Consider the following 23,137-nt stretch of genomic DNA (forward strand, 5'->3'; position numbering starts at 1 on the left):
AACCCAAGCCCTATAAGGCACCCTCGGTCCCTAGTAGCACATTGAAAAGACCCATCCGCCGAGCGCCGGTTCCGAAGGAGTCTCAGGAAATGGAGGAAGAACCCGAACTTTTCGAGAGAGGTTCTGGCGCAGCCCCTGAGGAATCAGTTGTGAAGATTCGGGCTCCGATCCCGCGCCAAAAAGGCAAAGAGGCTCTAGGTTCAAACCTAACCCATCCAGGGAGAGAGGTCAGTCGACCGCTCCTCCAGACTATGCATATGCATATGTCCCAGGCGGAAGAATAAGCCTTGAGCTGACTTCTCCGCCCCAAACAGCCTCGTCAATAATCGACGCAGAGCCCCCTCAGATCAAGCTCAACGCACAACCTCCAAGGTGAGTGTTGGCTGATCCCCGATGCAGCGACGGTCCCACGGCTGATAGTCTGATTAATCCTACAGCACGGAAGGACACGAAGCGCATCAAGGCCGACTCGGCTCCAGCCTCAGAGGACGCATAACCCCAGCATCGACTGGAGGTAAGTGACTCCTCTGCAGAGCCTTATGATCAGATAGAGGAAGCTGACTCTGCAGCACGCTGTGAAACAGAACGTAGCGCGAGCAGCTCCCTATCCCAGTGCATCGTCTAACCGGAAGGCGCTACTTTGCAGGCAGCCCAACGTGAGAACGATAGCGCCGTTAGATGAATAACTCTCAGCTGAAAGACAAGTGCTGACATTCATCGTTGTCATCACTTAGTGCTTTCAGGTCTTCATCTCCATCAAAACCTCAGCTGCAATCCAGCTGTCAAATCTCTTCTTTATACTTTTCATTCTATCTTCATCTCTCGAGTTGTATTGCGACTCGCTCCTAGGTACATCATCCTTTCAATAAGTGTACCTAGTTTATAGCCTCAGCTAATCAGAAATACATCCTAGTTGTCTGAGTTCTAATAGATTTACAGTCTCGGTTGCTTGACTTCAACGACCCCAACCAATAACTAGGAGCGACTCGCAATGGTCGGCCGATCCTCTCGTCAGACAGTAGAGACAAGCACCACTTCTACTACGTCCACCACCGATGACAAGGACTACATCAAGTGCCCGATACTTGTTGGCGAAAACTTTCCGATATGGCAAAGGAAAATTCGGACGTACCTCAAGGTGAAAAAGCTTCTTAAGTGCATCGAAGAGCCCATGTCCGAGGAACCTACCGAGGAGGAGGAGGATAGATACGCCCGTGCTGCTCACTTCATTGGAGGCCACGTCACCGATCCGATCTACAACCACATATTCACAGAGGAGATCGAAATGGATGCTTTTCGTATCTGGGCCAAGCTTACCGATGAGTACGCGTCATCCTCAATCCTGGCCATATATCGAGTCTGGTGTAAATGGGAGGATGTCCAATTCAAAGACGACATTCCCAAGTACATTGTCGAACTTGAATCAGTCTTGGCCGAGTTTGCGGCTATGGGTTTTGATATTCCGTTGCAAATTGTCAGCTGCGCCATCATCGCTTGAATCCACAAGAAGAGACCAGCCCTGATGGAAACACTAGTCAGCAATACGGAACTTCTTTCGCAGCCAAGAAAAATCATCGCAAAACTCAAGGACATTTCTCACCATGATGCCGTTACCGCTTCGAAAGCAGCTCAACTGTATACTCAGGAAAGCTCCACGGCACTTGCTACATCAGCCAACGGGAAGCCAGGTGGTCAAGGAGGTTCAGGATTTTGAAAGAGAAAGCAACCCCCGTGTCGAGGTGGTCACAATCCAGCGGCTACCAACCATACGGCCGAAACTTGTTGGACTCTCCATCCTGATCAGTATGCTCAGTACAAGAAGGCTCGCACTGCTGCCACCGGATTAATAACGACTACCGGGGAATCTGCGCAACCTCAGGAACCTATAGTTTGACCATCCTTTGGCTATCTCACGGGTCCAAGGTCTGGTGATGACGCCCCCCATATGGTTCTCGACTCAGGCGCAAGCCATCATATGTTGAACTCACTCGAGCTATTTGGCGCCACTACTCCAGTCGCTATTAGCATCGCCACCGGTAATAAGAGCGACCAGCAGGAGCTCCTAGCCACTGCAAGAGGAGACGCCACTCTGCACTTCACGAATGGTGCGAAAATTATTCTTAAGGACGCCCTCTATGTTCTGAACATCACTCGGAACCTAGTATCTTTTGTGCAGCTCCTCGGTACGTCAGCAACCATCAGTCCCGGTCCGCTAGGTTTTGAGGTCAAGATCGACAACCATAGTGCAATCACTGTTGACACGTCGAACAACATCTTTGAGATCATTGGTATTTGAGACACAGCTGAGTTTCCGCAGGCCAACTTCACCGAGGTAAAGCGCACATCTACACCCAATGAAATGGTTAAATGGCACAATCGTCTCGGCCATGCTAGTCGCCAAAGAATTCAGGCTATGATCGATCGCCCTATTCCGACTTCTGCTACGACCGCTTGCGACGCATGCATGCAAGGAAAGATCACCAAGCTGCCGTTTGCTAGCCATTTCAAATCGGTCAACAAGCCTCTCGGGGTCGTTCATGCAGATCTCGTTGGACCTATCTCCCCGGCCACGAACGCTGGCGCACAGTATTTCTTGACAATCGTGGATCAATTCACCGGTTACATTCACACCAAGATCCTCAAGCTGAAAAGTGATGCCAAAGAAGCCATCCTTGAATATCGAACTTTCTTCGAGAAGCAAACTGGATGTTCACTCAAGAAAATGGTCAGTGACGGTGGAGGAGAATTCGTGAACAAATCACTCAGCGATATTCTCAAGGACGCGGGTATTCAACATGTCGTGTCACCTCCATATACGCCCGAACACAACGGGTTTGCGGAGCGGGCAAACCGTACAATCATCGAATTGACTCGCACGCAAATGATGCAGGCAAATTTGGCTCCAGAGTGGTGGGCTGAGGCCGTTTGCACGGCTACGGCAATCACTAACTGTCTTCCATTGCTTGCAAAATCAAGATCCTCCCCACTTGGGTTGATGTTCAAGCTGAAGCCGAACATGAACTTCTTTCGGCCGTTTGGATGTCGGGCCTGGATTGTCAAGCCGAAGCACTCGCGAGAATCAAAATTTGGAGCTATATCTTGGAAAGGCATCATGTTGGGTTACGACAACGACTTCTCAGCGTACAGAATATACCGCCCAGAAGACAAGTCCTTTGTAACTACCAAGCACGCCCAATTCGATGAATCAGATTTTCCTCAATGTGGCGCAGCGAGTCGAAGTCTCAACTATTATGGACTCAACAAACTCCCCGCCTTCCACCACTCCGAACCCCTTCCTTACTCGGAAGAAGAGGATAATGAGGAACGTTTAAAGGATAGGCTTCAGGAAGAAAAAGAGCAGGCGGAAATCCGGCAAATCATGTCTGACCGTTCACCGTCGCCTGCAGACCGATCACGGTTCACCGAAGAACCTGAAAACCGCCCTCTTGTTGAATCCAGGACGGTTCCGGCCATAGACGGACAACCACCAGCACCACGTCGACTGATAGTCATAGGCCCAAGGCCCCCGACGTTGATCAATGCTGACATTGATCCAAGTAACATTCGAACAGACAAGAGGAGACATGCTTATCTGACCAAAAGTCTTGAACCCTCAAATCACCGTGAAGCTATGTCGGCGCCCGACCAGCAGCAGTGGAAAGAAGCTGAGTTGAAGGAGGTAATCAACATGAAAAACCATCAAGCCTGGATCGAGCAACAAAGGCGGGACACGGACTTACCAATCCCGGCCACTTGGGCCTTCCGCAAGAAGCTTGGACCAGAAAACCAAGTCATAGAATATAAGGCGAGGATTTGTGCTCAGGGCTTTTGCCAAACGCACGGCTATAACTACGGCGAAACATATGCTCCAACGGGCCGCCCTGGTTCCTTTAGACTTCTCCTCTCTTTTGCAGTCGACAATGACTATGAAATTCATCAGCTCAATGTTCGGAGTGCGTTTCTCACCTGTCCGCTGGAGGATGAGGTGACGCTCTTGCCGCCGCCCGGTTTAGACTGTCCACCGGGAACGGTCCTTGAGCTCAAGAAGGCTGTCTACGGCCTTCGCCAAGCCCCGCTGGTCTGGTACAAGCGGCTTTCAACCTTCCTGAAGAAAATCGGCTTCACAGTCTCTCTTGCCGATCCGTGTGTTTATTTTCGTGTCAACTGCAGCGGCAAGGAAGATACGTTCTTGTACGCGCACGTAGACGACTTGATTATGATAAGCAAGAAACCGGAAATCTTCAAGGCCGAGATGGAAGATGAGTTCAAGATCAAGTATCCCGGGGAAGCCACTTTTCTACTTGGGATGAACATTGACAAGACTAGTGAAGGAGTTCACGTTCATCAAGCCCAGTACATTGAGCGCAAGCTGGCGGAATTTGGGTTCGACACTCTAACTCCCGCATCTTGTCCCTTGAACCCCAAGGCATATCTCAAGAAGGCATCGGAGGACGAGCGCAATGAGTTTAAAAACCTTGGCGTCAATTACAGGGCCCTTGTTGGCTCGTTGAACTATCTTAGCGTATTCACTCGTCCCGATATCTCCTATGCGGTCAGCGCGCTTTCTCAGTATCTCGAACACCCGGGGATCCACCACTACTATGCAGCAAAGCAAGTGTTTAGGTATCTTCTCGGTACTAAGACGCTCGGGCTGACCTTCAAGAAGAATTCGGACTCGCGACTGAGAGCTTTTGTGGATTCGGATTGGGGAAATTGTCCCGACACGAGAAGGTCCACCACCGGCTATGTCGTTCTAGCAGGCAACCATCTCTTATCCTGGAAGTCCTCAAAGCAGCCGACAGTATCACTCTCAACGGCTGAAGCAGAATACAAGGCCCTCTCTGATCTTGGTCAAGAGCTCGCCTGGTACAAGAGCTTAATATCGGAAATCGCTACTCATCCAATTCCCAGCAACATCAAAGTTCTAGTTGATAATCGAGGCGCCATTGACTTAGCCAACAGCGAGACGTCCCAAAACAGTTTCAGGACGAAACATATGGACATTCGCCTTCATTTCGTCAGGGAACTAGTAGTCGATAAATTGATTCACCTTTGCTACGTTCAGTCAAAGGACAATGCTGCGGACATCCTCACCAAACCGACAGGAAGATCAACAATCAGAAGATCGCTCCCTACCATCGGCATCATGGATCCCTCAACAGTTGCTTCAAACCTACAGGCTCGAAGCAAGGTGGGCTGTGAAGATTCGGGCTCCGATCCCGCGCCAAAAAGGCAAAGAGGCTCTAGGTTCAAACCTAACCCATCCAGGGAGAAAGGTCAGTCGACCGCTCCTCCAGACTATGCATATGCATATGTCCCAGGCGGAAGAATAAGCCTTGAGCTGACTTCTCCGCCCCAAACAGCCTCGTCAATAATCGACGCAGAGCCCCCTCAGATCAAGCTCAACGCACAACCTCCAAGCTGAGTGTTGGCTGATCCCCGATGCAGCGACGGTCCCACGGCTGATAGTCTGATTAATCCTACAGCACGGAAGGACACGAAGCGCATCAAGGCCGACTTGGCTCCAGCCTCAGAGGACGCATAACCCCAGCATCGACTGGAGGTAAGTGACTCCTCTGCAGAGCCTTATGATCAGATAGAGGAAGCTGACTCTGCAGCACGCTGTGAAACAGAACGTAGCGCGAGCAGCTCCCTATCCCAGTGCATCGTCTAACCGGAAGGCGCTACTTTGCAGGCAGCCCAACGTGAGAACGATAGCGCCGTTAGATGAATAACTCTCAGCTGAAAGACAAGTGCTGACATTCATCGTTGTCATCACTTAGTGCTTTCAGGTCTTCATCTCCATCAAAACCTCAGCTGCAATCCAGCTGTCGAATCTCTTCTTTATACTTTTCATTCTATCTTCATCTCTCGAGTTGTATTGCGACTTGCTCCTAGGTACATCATCCTTTCAATAAGTGTACCTAGTTTATAGCCTCAGCTAATCAGAAATACATCCTAGTTGTCTGAGTTCTAATATCAGTGACTCAACCGGATACTCCGCCTCCGGTGGCGAAACCGGCGGGCCCGAAGGTCCGTTTCGAGAGGGATGTAGCGAGGGAACACCCGAATGCCGTGGATGGGGCCCTTAAGAAAATCTTCGACTTGCCAGTACCTCATTTGATGGTTTCTGAGCTTCTGGCGATCTCACCTTCTGTGGCTGAGGGCGTGAAGAAATGGGTGTCGCGTCGTTGTGTGGAAGTGGGTTCCGAAGAGCTCAAGGTCAACTCTGGAACACTGGCGGAAGGCAATGAGGTGCGGGAGTTAGCCGTAGATCCCAATCTGTACTCTTGCCCATTGGGCTACTTATCCTGCCTCATCGGCGACGATGAAACCCCGGCTGTCCCCCTCATCGATTCCGGATCTCAGTTGAATTTGATATCCGACTCGATGGCCACTAAGTTCAATCTAAGCCCGCGGGTCAATTTTCACTCAGCTGTCTATGGAATCAACAACCAAGCTTGCAAACTCATTGGCGTGGCAGAGGACGTCCCTATCCGTGTCGGGAAGACGTTTGAGCGGACCTGCCATTTTTGGATTACAAGGAACAATGGTCCTTTGATTTTGGGACGCCCCTTCTTGATGGACGTAGCGGCCACTCTCTCTTTCAACCCACAGTCGGGCGAGAAGATAATCATTCCTGACGCCAATGGTCGGAACATTGAAGTCTCGTTGTGCTCGACAGGGTCAGGACGATGGGAACGGGATTTCCCCGGTCACGGACGTAAAGCTGTTCTGAGCCACGCGGCTCGGCTCCCGGAAGATCCCTTGAAAGATCGACATTTTTTATGAGCACAGTTGGTTCGGTACTTGGCGGTTTTAATCTAGATTCTCGAACTCTCGCCGTCGAATCGACTTATCCTTCAGAGTATCATCAGCCCGCTTTTCTTTCCACTGCTTCCTTCATTCATCAAATCAGAAAACCCAAAAAACATTTACAGATAATCAAAAATAGCAAAAAGAAGATCGGCTCTCGGTTTTATTCCAGTTTCAAGTCTCAGCTGTACACTATAAGAGGGATGGGAGAGGAGGAAAAGAATGTTCCGCGGGGCATTGGTGAGACAGAAGTAAGTCCCATCCAATATGCACCTCCAGGGTTCTCTACACACGTCAAAAACATTACATGCCACGCTGTGAGCCGCCCTTGTTCGCCCTGCTCTCTTTCCAGAATCAGCGGTAACCCCAGCAATGGAGATCGTCTCCGAGATGAGAATAAACTATCCTTGTTTCATCTCAAGAAGGCCTCAGCCCCATTAAGGGAACCCTCTTTAAATTCTCAATTCTCGGCTCATGAGAAGTCTCAAGATTCGACCCGTGATTGTCTCCGCGAAGAGAAAAAACTACCTCTCCTCCGGGAAGAGGCTAAACTAGTTACGTCTTGTGACGGCCTCCGTGAAGAGGGTAAACTAAATACGTCTTGTGACAGCCTCCGCGAAGAGGGTAAACTAAATACGTCTTGTGACGGCCTCCGCGAAGAGGGTAAACTAAATAGTTCGGAAATCTATCCCCGAGGGCGTTATCGGGACTTCGTGACACCGCGGAGGATTGGTGAGACAGAAGTAAGTCCCATCCAATATGCACCTCCGAGGCGTGATGCGCACATTTTGTCAAAAACCCTACCACGTGCCACTCTGGTGAGCCTTTCTCGGGATGCCAATAACTTTCCTTTAGGAGTTGGTACCGCGGATGATGTGATGCTCCGCAACGAGCTTAAACTATGTAATCACCGGGTGGACTGCGAAGGTGGAAAAGTGGAATTTGGGCCATCGTGGAGGGCATTTGGTGTCAAAGTAAGTTCTAACCAATATGCACCTCCGAGGCGTGATGCTCCTGTCTTGTCGAAAACTCTATCTCGTGCCACATTCGTGAGCAACTGGCAACCCATCCGATTTTCCTTCTCAGACAAGGTGGCGTTTGAGGATCGAGAGGAGCATCGTACAAGCCTTTTGTTGGAAGCCGGGCTCGGATCGCGGGCGCGGACCGATCTCTTAGAAGCATGGAGGGCAGGCGAGTACTTGGCTTTCGCTGCCAAGTACAAACCCGTCGCCAAGAAGGTTAAACCTGTGAATCAAGCCATGCCCCAGGGCCTGAATCCTCCCCTTCGTCGGCCTCCGCTTTCTCGCGACCCTTACTGCGGACTTTCAAGGACGCTGGGCGGGCCGTTTGTTCCGAAGGGACGAGTTACTCACGAGCGGCTTTCCGTGGTGAATTTCGGGCCGGAAGGTTGGCTTCGTCCGGATGAACTAAACCTGATCAAGAATGTTCTAGCCAAAAGAAATCTGTCAATAGCTTTCACCGAGGAGGAGCGCGGACTACTGAAGGAGTCCTACGGCCTTCTGTACATTATTCCGGTAGTTGAACACGAGCCCTGGCAGAAAAAGAAGATCCCCATTCCAGCCGCCAAACTCGAAGAATATACGCGGCTCATTCGGGAGCGCGTCCGTACAGGACTTTACAAGCAGTCGACCTCGTCCTACTCGAGTCCGGTGTTTTGCGTTTTGAAAGGAAACGGCAAGCTCCATGTGGTCCACAATCTACAGCCGCTCAACAAAGTCACGGTGCGCGATGCAGGGGTTCCGCCGGCGACAGAGGAGTTCGTAGAGTCCTTCTCCGGTCGCGCCTGTTATGGCCTTGGTGACATCATGGGTGGGTATGACGAGCGTGCCCTGGATCCCATTTCTAGACCACTAACGACTTTCGATACGCCGTTGGGCCGGTTCCAGCTCACCCGCTTGCCTCAGGGAGCCACAAACTCTGTCGCCGTGTACCAGGCACAGATGCTGTGGATCCTTCATGCCGAAATCCCGGAGCACGCAGGGATTTTCATCGATGATGGGGGTATTAAGGGCCCAAAATCCGATTATGACAACGAGTTAGTTCCCTGGCACTCCGGAATCCGGAGATTCATCTGGGAATACGCTGAAACCTTAGAGCGGATTCTTTTCCGAATTGAGGAGTCCGGATTGACTGTCTCCGCATCAAAACTTGCGGCGTGCGTGCCGGCATTGGAGATTGTGGGCCACGTTGTTTGTAAAGAGGGCCGCAAAATGGCCGCCAGCAAGGTTAATAAGATCCTGTTGTGGCCGACTCCAATCAGCGCTACGGAAGTGCGGGGATTCCTAGGCGTCGTGGTCTATGTGCGCATTTTCATTCCGTCACTGTCACAGATTTGCCTTCCTCTCCGCCGATTAACCCGCAAGGATTCTGAATGGAGCTGGACCGAGGACTGTGAGCGGGCCTTTCAAGAACTCAAGATCTTGGTTGGAAAGGACATAGTCCTGGCTAAGATAGACTATGGACCGGACGCCGGGAAACTTAAGCTGGCAGTGGACTCTAGTTTCCACGCCTCTGGTGCTGTGCTCACTCAGGAAGACTCAAACGGCTTGGATCGCCCGGCTCTCTATGAGTCTCTGCTCCTTTTGGACATGGAGTCAAGATACTCGCAGGCCAAGCTCGAGTTATGTGGTGTCGCACGTATTCTGAAGAAACTACAGACGGTCCTGTGGGGCCAGCATTTCGAGCTGCAAGTGGATGCTCAGTCCCTGATCCAGATGATCAATGCCCCGAGTCTGCCGAATGCGCCGATGACGCGGTGGGTTTTGTTCATACAGTTGTTCTCGTTTGACATTGTCCATCGCCCCGGTAAATCATTCACCATGCCCAACGGTTTATCTCGCTGCCCACAAGGCGACAAGGAGTCTGACCCTCCTTCCGATTTTGACGAGGATGCTTCTTTGATTCGACCCGCTCTCGCTTTTTCGGCTCTGAAGGACAAGTACACTGGATACCAGGACGGTTACTGGCGCCAGATGGAGTTATTTCTATCCACGTTAATGCGGCCGGACGAATTTCGTGCTTTGAAGCGAAGGTCCTCGGATTTTTTTGTGCAGAATGGTAGACTTATGAAGAGGGGGAGTCCGCTACCTCGGATTGTCATCACCATCCCCTCCAAACAAGAAGAGGTTCTCCGGCAGCTACACGAGGATTTGGGTCACCGCGGAGCAACGGAGACTTATCGGAGGATTGCCAAGCGCTTTTGGTGGCCATCGCTGAAACAATCTGTGGCGCGTTGGTGTCAAAGTTGTGACGCCTGTCAGAGGCGCAGTCTTCGAAGGCCTTTAGATCAGCGCTACCCGACTGGAGAATCCACTGTTTTCGGGCGGGTGGCCATGGACGTGGTGCATTTGAAGGCCAGTGGCGCTAAGTATCTTATAGTAGCGCGCGATGACTTCTCCGGCTGGGTGGAAGCTAAGATTCTGAACAATTTGACTGCTGAGGCGGTGGCCTCTTTTCTTCAGGAGCATTGGACCATGCGGTACAGGCCCGCGCAATCGTACTCAACAGACGGCGGCTCAGAATTCGGAGGTTCACTGGCGGAGATGCTTCGGGCTTTACCCGGTCAGCACCGCGTTTCCACCCCCTATTACCCTGAGGGACAGGGAATGATCGAGCGGGGGCACGCGCCACTGAAATCGGCGTTGGTTAAGCTAGCTGGCGAGAGTGGCAAGAATTGCCGCAAGTTTCTTCCGTTGGTCCTCTTCGCCGACAGGATTTCGACCAAGCGCACTACCGGCTACTCTCCGTACGAACTGGTTTTCGGGCAGAGGGCGGTTTTGCCTATCGACCTAGAAATGGAATCTTATCTCGGGGTTGATTGGGAATCAGTACGTACCACGTCGGATCTTCTAGCGGCCAGGTCACTGCAGCTCGAGCGAAGTGAGGAGACGCGGGGTATTGCGTACCAGAAAATGATGGAGGCGAGGGGCGATTTGGTACGCTATTGGGCTGACAAGCGCTCAGACCGGCTGCGAGAGGCGCTCGAGCCTGGAGTAATGGTTATGGCCTACAACCGGTCATTAGAGACGCAATGGGGTCAGCTGTTTGCAAATAGTTGGAACGGGCCCTACCGCGTCATCCGCCAGGTCGAAGGAGGTTCTTACGTTCTGGCCGAGCTAGACGGCACCGAACTCAAGCGGAGATTTGCGGCCAATCAGGTCAAGAAGTACTACTCGCGCGAGAAGGGGCAAGGACAAAAGTAAGTCCTCCCATGTGTATGCCTCTCCAGGGCTCTCTACACACGTCGAAAACATTACATGCCACTCTGTGAGCCACCCCGTCTTGGTTTTCCCTTTCTTTGTCCGGCAGCATGTAGTCGAGGAATGGCGCGCAGTCTAGGGACAGACTGCAATCTGGGAGGAGATGTGGAGTTCTGGCGCGTACTCAGGGTCAAGACACTAGGAACAAGGCCTCAAGATCATCAAGACCTTCAATACCCGGTGGGCGGCGCGAGCAACATCCTCAAGATCTTTCCAGGCTCCTGTTCTCATTTCTCTCTCTCTCTTTTCCTTCCTTTCCTTTCTTTTCCTTTCCTTTTCTTTTCTTTTCTTTTTGTTGGTTGTTTTGTCTTTGACTCCTCTTTCTTGTTATTATTTCCTTACATATGTTTTTCTTTTTTTTTATGTTTCTTCCTTGCGCGCGTTGGATGGATGAGTTGGTGGTGGGTTTGTTTTGGTTTTGTTTGTTTCCTCGACCTCTGTTGCTGTTTTGTCTCTTTGGTTGTTCTCTTTCTTCCTCTGCTCATCTTAGTTGTAGGGGCGCGGCGGGCACGAGGGCTCGTCGCGCGGCATGTTGCGGCCTGAATCCAAGTTCAGTTGAACTTGGAGGAAGGATCCGCATGGTATCCACCTCTGAACCACGAGGAGTATCATCAATTCTGAGTTTTTTTGAGTTTATTGATCCCGGATCGTGTCGATCCTTCCCCGCATACTTCTGAGTTTTGAGTACCCGAGCCTTCTGAGTTTTGATCCTTCTGATCCTTCCCAATATCCCGACGAACGCGCCGGCTTCCCTCCGAGTTCCTCTTTCCTGATCTTTTCTGACCAACCAAAACCGCCGAGGGTATTCCATCCCCTCGTTCCCTCTCACCAAAAAAAAAAACCCCCCCCAACCGCTATCACTTTGTTCAAATTTTCCCAATACCTTTCGCAGGACCACCGAAGAGGGCAGCACTCAGCACCATCCCCTCCACCGACTGCCTCGGCTCAGACCCGACAGGAGTCCACACCGGTCAAAGAGGAGAGCCAGTGCTTGCCGGGAGGAACAGTGGCCTGTTTGCCCTCCAGCTTGCCGCAAAGGACGGCAACAAACTGGATGGAGCAAGCAGGACAGCAGGACGCTGCCACACCAAAAAATATCACGGGTGGTACCCGCGGTACCCGCCAGCGGTTACCCGTGGTACCTCCCAGGCGGTGCTGGGTGCGGTACTAGGTACCTGAAATTGGCCAAAAAGCGGTGCAGTACCTGGGTACTGCTTGGTACCCGGGTCCCAAATGACTATCTCTAACCTTTTCTGTGAAGGATTTTGGCTTTGCACTCCAGCTGGCAAATACCAAGTGAAGTGCATTGGGGTGCACTCCAAGTCTCCTTTTTTTTGGAGTGCCCACAGCAATCACACCTCTTGATGACCGGTCTGGACCGTTCATTGAGGGGACTCACACAACCGGTCATCCAGAGGACTCATACCTCTCAATGACCGGCGTGGACCGGTCATCAGTCACACCTCTCGATGACCGGTCATGACCAGTCATTGAGAGGGCTCACACCTCCCAATGACCGGCACAGACTGGTCATCGAGAGGACTCAAACCTCTCGATGACCAGTCATCACCGGTCATTGAGAGGACTCACACCTCTCAATGATTGGTCAGACCGGTCATTGAGGGGACTCACACCTCTAGATGACCGGTCATCACCGGTCATCAAGGGTTTGGCATTCCTTATTTGTCATACTTGTCTACTTACCTTATCTGCTTACCTTTTACTAAAAACATCATCTGCCTATTCCTGATGTTTTCTACTAAGGTCTACCCTTTTTGAGACTCGAACTCAAATCCATGTTTTAGAAGAACAGCGCTCTACCATTAAGCTAAAAGGATACCTACCTAAATAATAAACATCACTGCTGCTATACCTTTATTACCTACCCCCTCTCTACTACAACCCCCCCATGGGTTGTATTTATATGTGGTTTAAAGATTTAAATATCCAATGACTCTCACCACCCTATACCTACCGTACCCCTGCAGATGGAACGTGATCACTCCATCGTAAAATGGAAACAGGGGGATATCATCCTATGCTCCTGCTCTTATCCTATCTATCTCAAGATGCTCCTCACACATACCCTGTAGCTTCTAACTCTTTCCTCCTGATTTAGCTTATCCTATTTACACTACATCCTCCCCCCTCATACATCATACCAAACAGCTCATTTTACTTCTCTCAATTGCCTGCTGATCTTCTGTTAGCCTCTCATTTTACTATTATAAATACTTGAAAGCTCTGTTTATGAAGCTTAGGGCAAAAAACCCATCAAAACAAGAGTTTTGGGCCCTAGCACTACAACTGTGCTGATGTAAACACTAGTAATGTAAATTACTAAACTTGTTAAGTGGTAATTTGGCCACTACAAGGGTTTTAAACACTCTTTAAAAAGAGGAAGATTTATTATGTAATTAATAATATATAATTATTAATTACAGGGAATAAATTTGGCGTAGAAAAGTAGGTGGTAAGCGCTTAAACTGATTGGCTGCATGTCAGAGGCGGAGGTCTTACGGCAACTACTTTTAAGGTTAAAGCTTGTAAATATGCTAATAAGGGATTTTTGATATTTAAAGGTTCAATCCAGTGGATTTTACGTGCAGGGGATGGTTTAAAAGGGAAAAGTGGCTACAAATGTAGCTGGGAGAATATTCACGGCAAACTTACAGTTTATGGGCGGTGAATGGTCTGGGGGATCTTTTCCTGAGGGCCAAATAGGCCTCTATTTATAGAGGAGACTTCAGTGGGCGTAAACACTGAGTCCTTTTCTCCCTATGGGAGTATCCAGGGCTGTAGCCGTGAAAAGGGCTTGGCTGTGGGTATTTTAATTGTATTTAAAATAGACTAATTTCCCTGACTCTGTCACATGACATGTTTATAACCAATTGTCATGTGAAAGAGCTTCAGTAGAAGTCTACATATTGTGTTTTGAAATAAGTTTGGACTCAAAATCGTGAAGTTTAGGATTTTTAAATGAATTAATTATGGGGTCAAAACCCAATGATGTCATCATTGGTTATTTTGATGATGACAGTACTGTCATAATCATCCCAAGCGCAAACCTTGCCAGACCAAGCGAACCTCGTCAGACCAAGCAAATCCCGCCAGACCAAGAAAATCCCGGCAGACCAAGCAAACCCCGCCACACCAAGATTGACATGTCACAACACGGCATCGACCTCTTTGCAAGGGCACACCCACCGCCGCGAATGGGATATCTTTCCGATGCGGAGCGCGATCGCGCCCACGGCCAAGACGGCACTGACGCAGTTCTTTCCACAGTGAGTTCCTCCCTTTCTTGGTTGTCCACATTGATTATTGGTTACGAACCTTGTTTTTGCTTCTGCCAGCCGCAGAAAGCGCATTGCAGCACTTCCTTCAAGCTGTACTGCCCCAAACCGGGCAACCCAAAGTTATCGAACACTGTAAAAACAAAGAAGGTCTTTGCGATAACCTTTGATATAGGATCTTTGAATCTCGACGGTTTCCGCAGACTTGTTGCAGCAGAGGCTGGAAAGATTGTGGACGGTTCTGACGGACTCATCCGAAACGCGCTCACCTCCGGATCCCCACCCATTTTGTGGCAGGTCTCTTTGGCCTTCAAGACAACCCCGGAATTCCACAAGAAGTACAACTACACGGTCAACAACGAGGAAACTTACGCTCGTTGGATCCAGACCATGAGAGACACCCACGCGGATCACGTCCACGCCGGCCTCCACGTTGAGATGGCTGATCTTGCCGCCATAGCAAAACAGGCAAAGATTTCGGTCGATATCAAAACACACGTTTTGACTCAGATGGCGGCTCAGAACGCCAGCGGCAGTCTCAGCTCAAACGCTAATAATCTTTCAGCCAGCGACTTCAAGGGGCTTGATGTTGTCATGAGCCAGCTTTATGCAAAGCACCCACCCAACGTGAAGTACCTCTTGAAATGGCCGGTCTTCATTGATCCAAAGGACCCCACCCGATACATCCCCTTGACTACTCAAAATACCCAACTTTGGGCGCATGATATTGTAAGTTGCCTTTGTCTCATTCTCTTTTGCTTGTCCTGGCCTGAACTGATTCACTGCATGAGCTGGATGTAGTTACAAGAAGTTGTAGGGGTTAACTACAATGCTCCCCCATCGGCGCTTTGGTTTGAAAAGCTTTCGGCCTACAAGAAACGCAAGATCTCTCACGTAATCGAGGAAGCCTCCCCCCAAGCCAATCGCAGCTCTTCCCCTTCCGAAGGATTGGTTGATTCGCCGGTGGCTGAGCCCGATGAGGACCTCATGGCACAGTACCTCGATTTCGTCAAAATCAAGCCGAGTAAGAAGGATGACGTCCTCAGCATCCTCAACGAGAAGGATATTTACCATCCTGCCTACTTTCAATCAGAAAGCATCACTCGAGATGAAATGGCCCGTTGGGGCTTGTCTCCTGGCATAATTGCCCAATTGCGAGACAACACCAAAAAATTTGAGAAGCGTCGCGCTTCTCATTAGACCTTTTCGCCGTATCTCCTCCTCTTTGTCGCCTGTTTTAGGATCGCTCCTCGCTCTGGATCGCTCCTTGCTCTTTGTCGCCAGTTTTAGGACCATATAAGCAAGACAACACCAAAAAAATTGAGAAGCGTCGCGCTTCTCATTAGACCTTTTCGCTGTATCTCCTCCTCTTCGTCGCCTGTTTTAGGATTGTATTTCGCACTCTTCTCTCTCATCCAGCATCCAGACTTGTATTTATCTCTTTAATTTCATTTTCAATAGGTTCTCTTCCATCCGGTGTAGGGACTCTTGTGGGACACTAAATGTTTATTTGGTGAAAATATCCTCTGAGGGGGAAATAAATTGCTAATAGGTTGAAAGGCTATTACAACTTACGGGTGGTTTGAAAGACCTGCCCCTCTAATGGTACTATGCAAATAACTAAGAGTCTTGTAATCAATATTTATAAAGATGTGGCTGATTCCAAGATAGATCTTACTTTTGTATAGTAATCTCTATCAGACCTAGATTCCTCAAATCACTATTCTTGCAGATCTGTTACAAATTCTGATGATGGGGGATAATATAATCCAGTGGGATTAATTATGTAAAATACAATTGTTGTTGATGTTGGGTTGTTGATGAAAAGGTTGGTAATGATCTCTTCCTTAAACAATCTCTTGATAAGGCACTTTAATCAATACTAGAGCTCCTGGTTGCTACTACACTACTACTACTTGTTATAATTGTTGTTGATGAAGTTGGTAATAATCTCTTCCTTAACAATCTCTTGATAAGGCACTTTAATTACTACTAGAGCTCCTGACTACTACTACTACTACTGACTCAAACTTAACACTACCACTACTACTACCACTACCACTAAACTACCACTAAACTACCACTGTAACTAAACTAACCACTGTGACCAAACCTTCCTAGGCTGATGGGGAAAAGATCTGATGAGGGGGGGAAAGAGGCCTCCTTATATATTGAAGGGTGAGGGAATTTAGCTCCAGGGGAACTCCTTGTGAGGGCTATTTTCTGCAGGGGATATCAGTTGCACAGCAAGATATGCATGTGTTGCACTGCCTGCCAAACAATGAGGTAATGGATTCTGCAGGAGGGGATATCAGTTGCACAGCAATATATGCATGTGTTGCACTGCCTGCCAAACAATGATGTAATTGATCCTGCAGGCAGGCTCCTTGAACACCTTATCTGCCTGCATATGCTGCACTGCATGATATCATGTGTTGCTAGGTGACCCAAACAACCTTCCGTAACCTACCATATGCCTGCATGTCCAGCTGTTGCCTTCTTCCATCCAGAATATTGGGGGTCAAAGCCTCTCCTCCCACCTTGCTCCATCCTTCCTTCTTCCTCCTCCCTAATTAATACTTACATCCATATCCCATCATACTGAATCCTAGACCCTTATAAAGTAATATACCACCCTTATAAAGATAATATACCCTTACAACACTGCCTTACTTGATACACCACACCATCCTCCCTTCCATTCCTGGTTGAGACATGTGCTCCCAATACCTTCCACCTCTTCTATTGATAACATCCTTCCACCTCCCTGCCATCCTACCTAGTCATGGTCCTCCATTCCATCCCTGATCACGCCGTCCATCCTACATGATCCTAGTCTGCCGTTCCGTCCGTGCTAACACTATCCCTCATCCATCTGTCTGTATCTGTAATGAATCCATTCCTCCCATCAACACATACACTGCTTGTATTATATATAACTTCCTCCTCTTATAATGAATGATAGCTGTATCTATGCTGTCTCAATACCTCTGCAATGTGCTTTTGGCATTGTCACACCAATGGAGCACCACACCAGCATCCAGACTTGTATTTCACACGCTTCTCTCATCCAGACTTGTATCTCGCACATAAACCATTAAGCCTCTTTCATCACCAACCTCGGCGGAGGAAGTTACATGTGTGCAAAACAAATTTTTATTGGTTGATTTGGCAAAGCGCAACAAAGAACTTGGGACAGGACAAAGAGAGGACAAGGACAGGGTTTTATTTGACAAGTGGACTGGAGCTTAGGACAGGACACTGGGGCTGGGGACGAACAAACTGGGGCTGGAGACTGGAAAACTCAGGTTGTTTTGGACTAGACATGAACTCAGAACTCAGATAAGATGTAAGAAAAGTCGGAGAGAGAGAAGAGATCACATTTGGACTAGTGGTGGTTTGGAACTGGAACACAGTATCCACAGTGACGGTAGAGTTTATAGGACAACTTATTGGTCATGATTTGGGCGGCGACTTGGCGGATCTCCCATTCTGGGTCGTCGGTTTGGTTCAAAAGTTGAGTTGCCCTTAAGTCCTGCTTGATTGCCGCAAAGCAGAGCTTGATTGGGTTCAGTTCTGGGCAGTAGGGTGGCAAGAAATGGATTCGGACCCCGGCGGCGTTGCAGAGCTCTTTGACACGTTCCCCTCGGTGGATGGTTGCGTTGTCGCACACAATGACGGAGTTCACATTGGGGTACCTGTTCATCCAAGGGAGCTAGAACGGAGTGCTTGTCAGCTTGGAAAGTACGAGGAAGAGTCGTGGCTCACATGAGGAACAACACTCACCAAGCTGAATTCTAGAAAATGCTCGAATTTATGACCGGTAAAGGTGTTGAAAGTAGTGGTGAGGGCCAATAACCCGTCAAGCGAGATCGCTGGGAGTAGACTGATTCGATCCGGGTTCTGGTTGACGAGGTACTTTGACGATGGTGTTCCTTTTTCTGACCTTGCGTAAGTTCGGAGGAGGTCCTTGTCAGCAAAGGAGCATTCATCTGAATGCCAGTGCACAAAGGTAAGATTTCAGCTTGCTTATTTTCATAACAAAGGAGTACAATACTTACCAGTGAATACCAAGAAATCTGCAGGGAAGAACTCCATGCGTTCAACGTATGCATACTTTGTAACAAGTGACTTGCGGATATTCTTTGTGTCTGGTTTCTTCAAGGTAATCGACAACTTCTTGACGAGGGTCCTGTAAACGCCGGAGGTACTGAGAAGGACACCGGAGGATTCATACAATTTCTCTCGTATTTCGTCCAAGAAGAGGCCAGGCTCAGAACGAACGAGCTCAATCATAAAGTTGCACTCATCGCGAGTGAGACTCGCCGGGCGACCTCGTTCTTGGTAGTCGATTGGATCTCTGATGACGGAGCGCGTTTCTTCAAAGAGGTGCTTCCAACGGCAGAACGATTGAGGGGAGAATTGAACACCCAACAGTTGCTGGATGGAGTCCATTGGGAGGCCTTGCTGGGACATTTGAACAACAGTGATTTTGGTTGCCGGGGGGTGGGGACGATAGACCATCGAGTGAGGTGCTGGTGGGAAGGTTGCCAGGGAAGGGGGCTGAGGTGATGCGGGTGGGATCGAGTAAGGGTTGGTTATGAGGTCGGTGTTGGTGGGATTGCGGTGAGGGTTGGTGGAGGATATGGCAGCTTCCCGGATCGGAGATATGATATCATATCACTGCTGTGTTGGTCAGAAACAGCAGGATTAAACCTGTAATATGCATGCTAAGTACATACCTCAGAAATCCGAAAAAGCAAAAAAGTCCAAGCTTTTTTCAAAAGACAATAATACTTTCACGGGGTATTTTTACACGAGTAATATTACTCATTATTGTACAACAGTTTAATTTTATGTACTTTAATCCAAGTTTATTAAAGCCTCTGAATCACAAAACAAAACTTCAAGGGTTTCCCCTACGAATCTTCAAAAATCACAAAAAAAAATCAAGGGTTTCCCCTTTACAACCTCCAGGAAACAAAGATGAAGGGTTTTCCTTCTACAAAAACAACAATATTACAACAACCAAAAACAGAGCAATAATCTGCACCCAGCCACCTAACATCAGCAAGCTGATGCACCGTGGCCCACCATCCATCCCTGTCTAGCAGGGTTAAAAAATGGTGAGAGGATGACTCCCAGCGCGCCGCATTGAAGGCATTATGCAAAGGGGGGCCACCGAGTAGAGCCCCTCAAACTGCGCAAGTGCAACAGCGGAGGGGGTGAGGACAAACCGCACGCTGGAAGTACAGCGGCAGAGGACGCCCTGGGGTAAACAAGCAAGCAAGCCGAGGCCCATCTTATAGACGATCCGCCACTGCCCTACCAGACTCCAGCAGCAAACTCAACTGCTGCATTCATCAAGCCATGACAACTATGCCACCGCCATGCCCCTCCGATGCCTCTTGACCTGCGGGGCACTGCTCTCACTGGCTAGGCGTTGTCAGCAAGACCCTTGTTTGATATTAGGTTGGTCTTATGCGTATTTCTTGGTAATATTGACCGTGATGACAACCACAACTTGGCTCACATACATTCTGTCCGACCAAAAAAAAATTGCATTGAATCTCATCAGCAACTGTTGTCAGAGCATCAAGCTACCCTCCATCCTCAGCCTTGCATCAGCACTATCAGTATCAGTGTCGGCATTGGCACCGGCGCCAGTATCTTTGTCTTTCGCCTGCGCCCTCAACAAGGAACTCGCCCTTTACTATTGCAAAATTGCTATCAACCAATACCACCTCGCCTCTGACCATCCCCCCCGACGCCGGACACAACAAGGGCCAGAAAGCGCGTGCCGAGCTCCGCATCCTCGGCATCTCTCTCGCCCTCCTTGGCAGTATCGGATACGCCCTCTACGAGATCTGGTACAAGCGCACGATCGCCTGGTCGGACTCCTACCTGACCCCGCTTGGATCAGAAGGGGGGGAGAGGAGGAGGAGCAGGGGCAACCGAAGGGCAGATTGGAACCGGACGGGACGCACGGCACGGCGCCGCCCAGCCTCTACGGCCAGGACACAGCCTGCTTGACGCAAACCTCATGAAGACCATGCTCGGCCTCGTGTCACTCTGTCTGCTCTGGATCCCCAGCCCCCTGCTCAACTGGTCGGGCATCGAGTGCTTTGAAGTCGTCAAGGACCCAGTGATCGCTTGGATGATCTTGGGCATCATCTTCATGGGCGTACTCTTGTAAGAGCCTCCCCCCTCTTCGAAGATATGTTCCAGAGCTCATTGACCGTGTCTTTGCCTCTGTCTTTCTGTAGCAATGCTGGCTTCATGATCCTGATAGGCCTTTGGGGCCCAGTCTTAGCAGTTGAGTCTACCCTTCCCTGCTCTCCCCACCACCACCGCCAAAAACGCCCACTTGGTTTTCCTAGACTAGAAAGACTAAGGTCCGCAGACCCACTTAAACTGAAGCTCCTCTACCCCTCTTCAGTCCGTAGGTAGCTTGTGCACCTTGGTCCTGATCACGATCGTCGACCACACTATCATCGGCGCGATCAACTCCCACGAGTCCGACCGGGCCGTGCCCCCCTTCGGCATCCTCAGCTTCATCGACTGCCTCTCCATCCTCAACTTCTAGAATTCATCCTCCTCCTCTTTGTCTCTCATCTTCCCCTCCACCCCCATTTTTTTGTGGATAAGCATGTTGTGTACTTTTAGTCTTATGTGGAGTCTGAATGCACCTTCATGACCATCAGCATCAGTACCATCATCATTATCATTGTATTGGCAATCAAACTTGTAATATTTTGTTGAAATAAGTACAAATCATACATCTTCAATATCTAAGAAGCTTGACAGCCTGGTCCATCACTAGATGCAGAACCGCTTGCTTGTTGGGGAATCAAGGAACTTACCGGAGACGGATCCTTGAAGCCAAAGAAATCATAAATGGTATCGTCCCTCTTGAGCTGGATCAGGGGGGTCAAGGGAGAGAGAGACATGGGCCCAGCGGACATCCTCGTCCTCGAAAGGTTCGGGCCGGGCTTGGCGAGTTTTCTGGGGAATCAATGTTTTCACATCTGCTTCTCATTAAATTATAATCCTGACCCTCCTGATATATCTTCTCTCAGCCTTCCTCCCATTTTCAATTTTTTTTTTTTTGGCTGGTGAAGCTGCGTGATGACGTGTAGATAATCTGATTGTTGTGTTAGATCTGGTTTGCCCACCCATACAGCATTTACATATATGAATCAAAACTTCTCCATTGAGAATCTTTGGGGCCAAGTCTCAAGATGGCTTTGCCACTGAAAATCTAATGTACAAGCCTCTTTTCATCCCTTGTTGAGGGAATCATTGACATGGAGAGGCCATTGATATACATTGCAATTCCCTCCTGATTAATTCCCATTCATCATCATGTGTGATTGTTTATTCTCAATTTCCATATTATTGGCCTGCTTATCTTGAGTTGTTGAAATTTTTGAACATTCAATCAGGATGATGGTGGGAATAAATTGACAATTACTTAGTGCATTATGGGTAAACTAAAACATTCTAAAATATGCTGCAGAGGTCAGCCTATGACAGAGAGATTGCAGCGGCAAAGCCGCCTTGGCCTCTAGTTACATAATAAATCTTCCTCTTTTTAAAGAGTGTTTAAAACCCTTGTAGTGGCCAAATTACCACGTAACAAGTTTAGTAATTTACATTACTAGTGTTTACATCAGCACAGTTATAGTGCTAGGGCCCAAAACTCTTGTTTTGACGGGTTTTTTGCCCTAAGCTTCATAAACAGAGCTGTCATTTGGGGGCCTCATCGTGTTTTTTTTACCCAGAGTACCTGTCAAGGATAAAACTGACTTTTTGCAGAGTTTATTCCTTATTTTTAGCAATTATCCCCATAATTTTGCCGTCAGAACTCCAGTTTTTACATAAAAACCAATTAAATCCACTAAACAAGTACGATTTTTTTGCTTGTTTTTGCCTTATTGCGCATTAGAGATAAAACCAGTAAAATATACACAAAAAAAGTACATAAACTAAACTACCAAAAAAAATATTTCTGCCGTTTTATCCCTATATTTCGACTTTAGTGCCTGCTCCCGTGCCAGCCGCTAAACCCGTCGATAACTACCCGGATACTACCAAATCCGCCAATCCGAAAACCGCGGCCGAAAAGAAACAAGCCAAGCGTACCGAGTCTCTCCCGCCCGGCTTCTTCCTTAGCCCATACCAGGAGCGACGACGACCTCACCCGGCAACGTTACCCGCTAGGATCATCAAAAACCAATTCGACCCAAAAGCCGCGGCGCTCAAATTACTCAAAGGTAAAATCTTTCACTTACCAAACCAAGACATAAATTAAATACAAAAACCAAACTAACTAAAGTCCTCTCCTGATATGGTTGACACCAGATCAGGAAAAGACCACTCAGCAAACCCTCCCCCCACCAAAAGAAGTCGAGGAAGGCGAGACCGAGGAGGAAGAACTCAAGGTAGTAACCGAGGCACCCCCTCGAGGTTAGTCGACACACCATCTAAATACACTAACGCCGAAGACTCTATACTGACATCACTTGGCCCCAGTCCTCAACAAAGCGCAGGAGGACGCGATAGCAATCTTCAGAGCGACGAAGGCCGCCTACCTGAATGCCAAGAACTACGACGAGATGGACTTACTCAAATCATACCTCGAGCAGGTAATCTCGTCGTTCCGGGTCGTACAGAAGTTCCTCCCGTGGAAGGAGATCCTAGCGAATCACTCGGATGGATGGAACCCTTACACGGAACGCAAGC

The 23,137-nt window shown here is 49.0% G+C and overlaps 1 protein-coding gene across 1 annotated transcript; it reads left to right on the forward strand.

The window, feature by feature from the left end:
- Nucleotides 1–20,444: 20,444 nt before the first annotated feature.
- PtA15_12A236 (uncharacterized protein) lies at nt 20,445–20,978 on the forward strand (the record flags this gene model as incomplete). The annotated part of the gene is made up of 3 exons (XM_053161824.1): nt 20,445–20,584; nt 20,659–20,762; nt 20,839–20,978. The coding sequence occupies 3 exons, from the start codon at nt 20,445–20,447 to the stop codon at nt 20,976–20,978; spliced, it is 384 nt and encodes a 127-aa protein (XP_053025803.1).
- Between the last annotated feature and the right edge of the window lie 2,159 nt (nt 20,979–23,137).

The sequence above is a fragment of the Puccinia triticina genome, chromosome 12A (assembly GCF_026914185.1).
Source record: "Puccinia triticina chromosome 12A, complete sequence".
In the NCBI taxonomy this organism is placed as follows: domain Eukaryota; kingdom Fungi; phylum Basidiomycota; class Pucciniomycetes; order Pucciniales; family Pucciniaceae; genus Puccinia; species Puccinia triticina.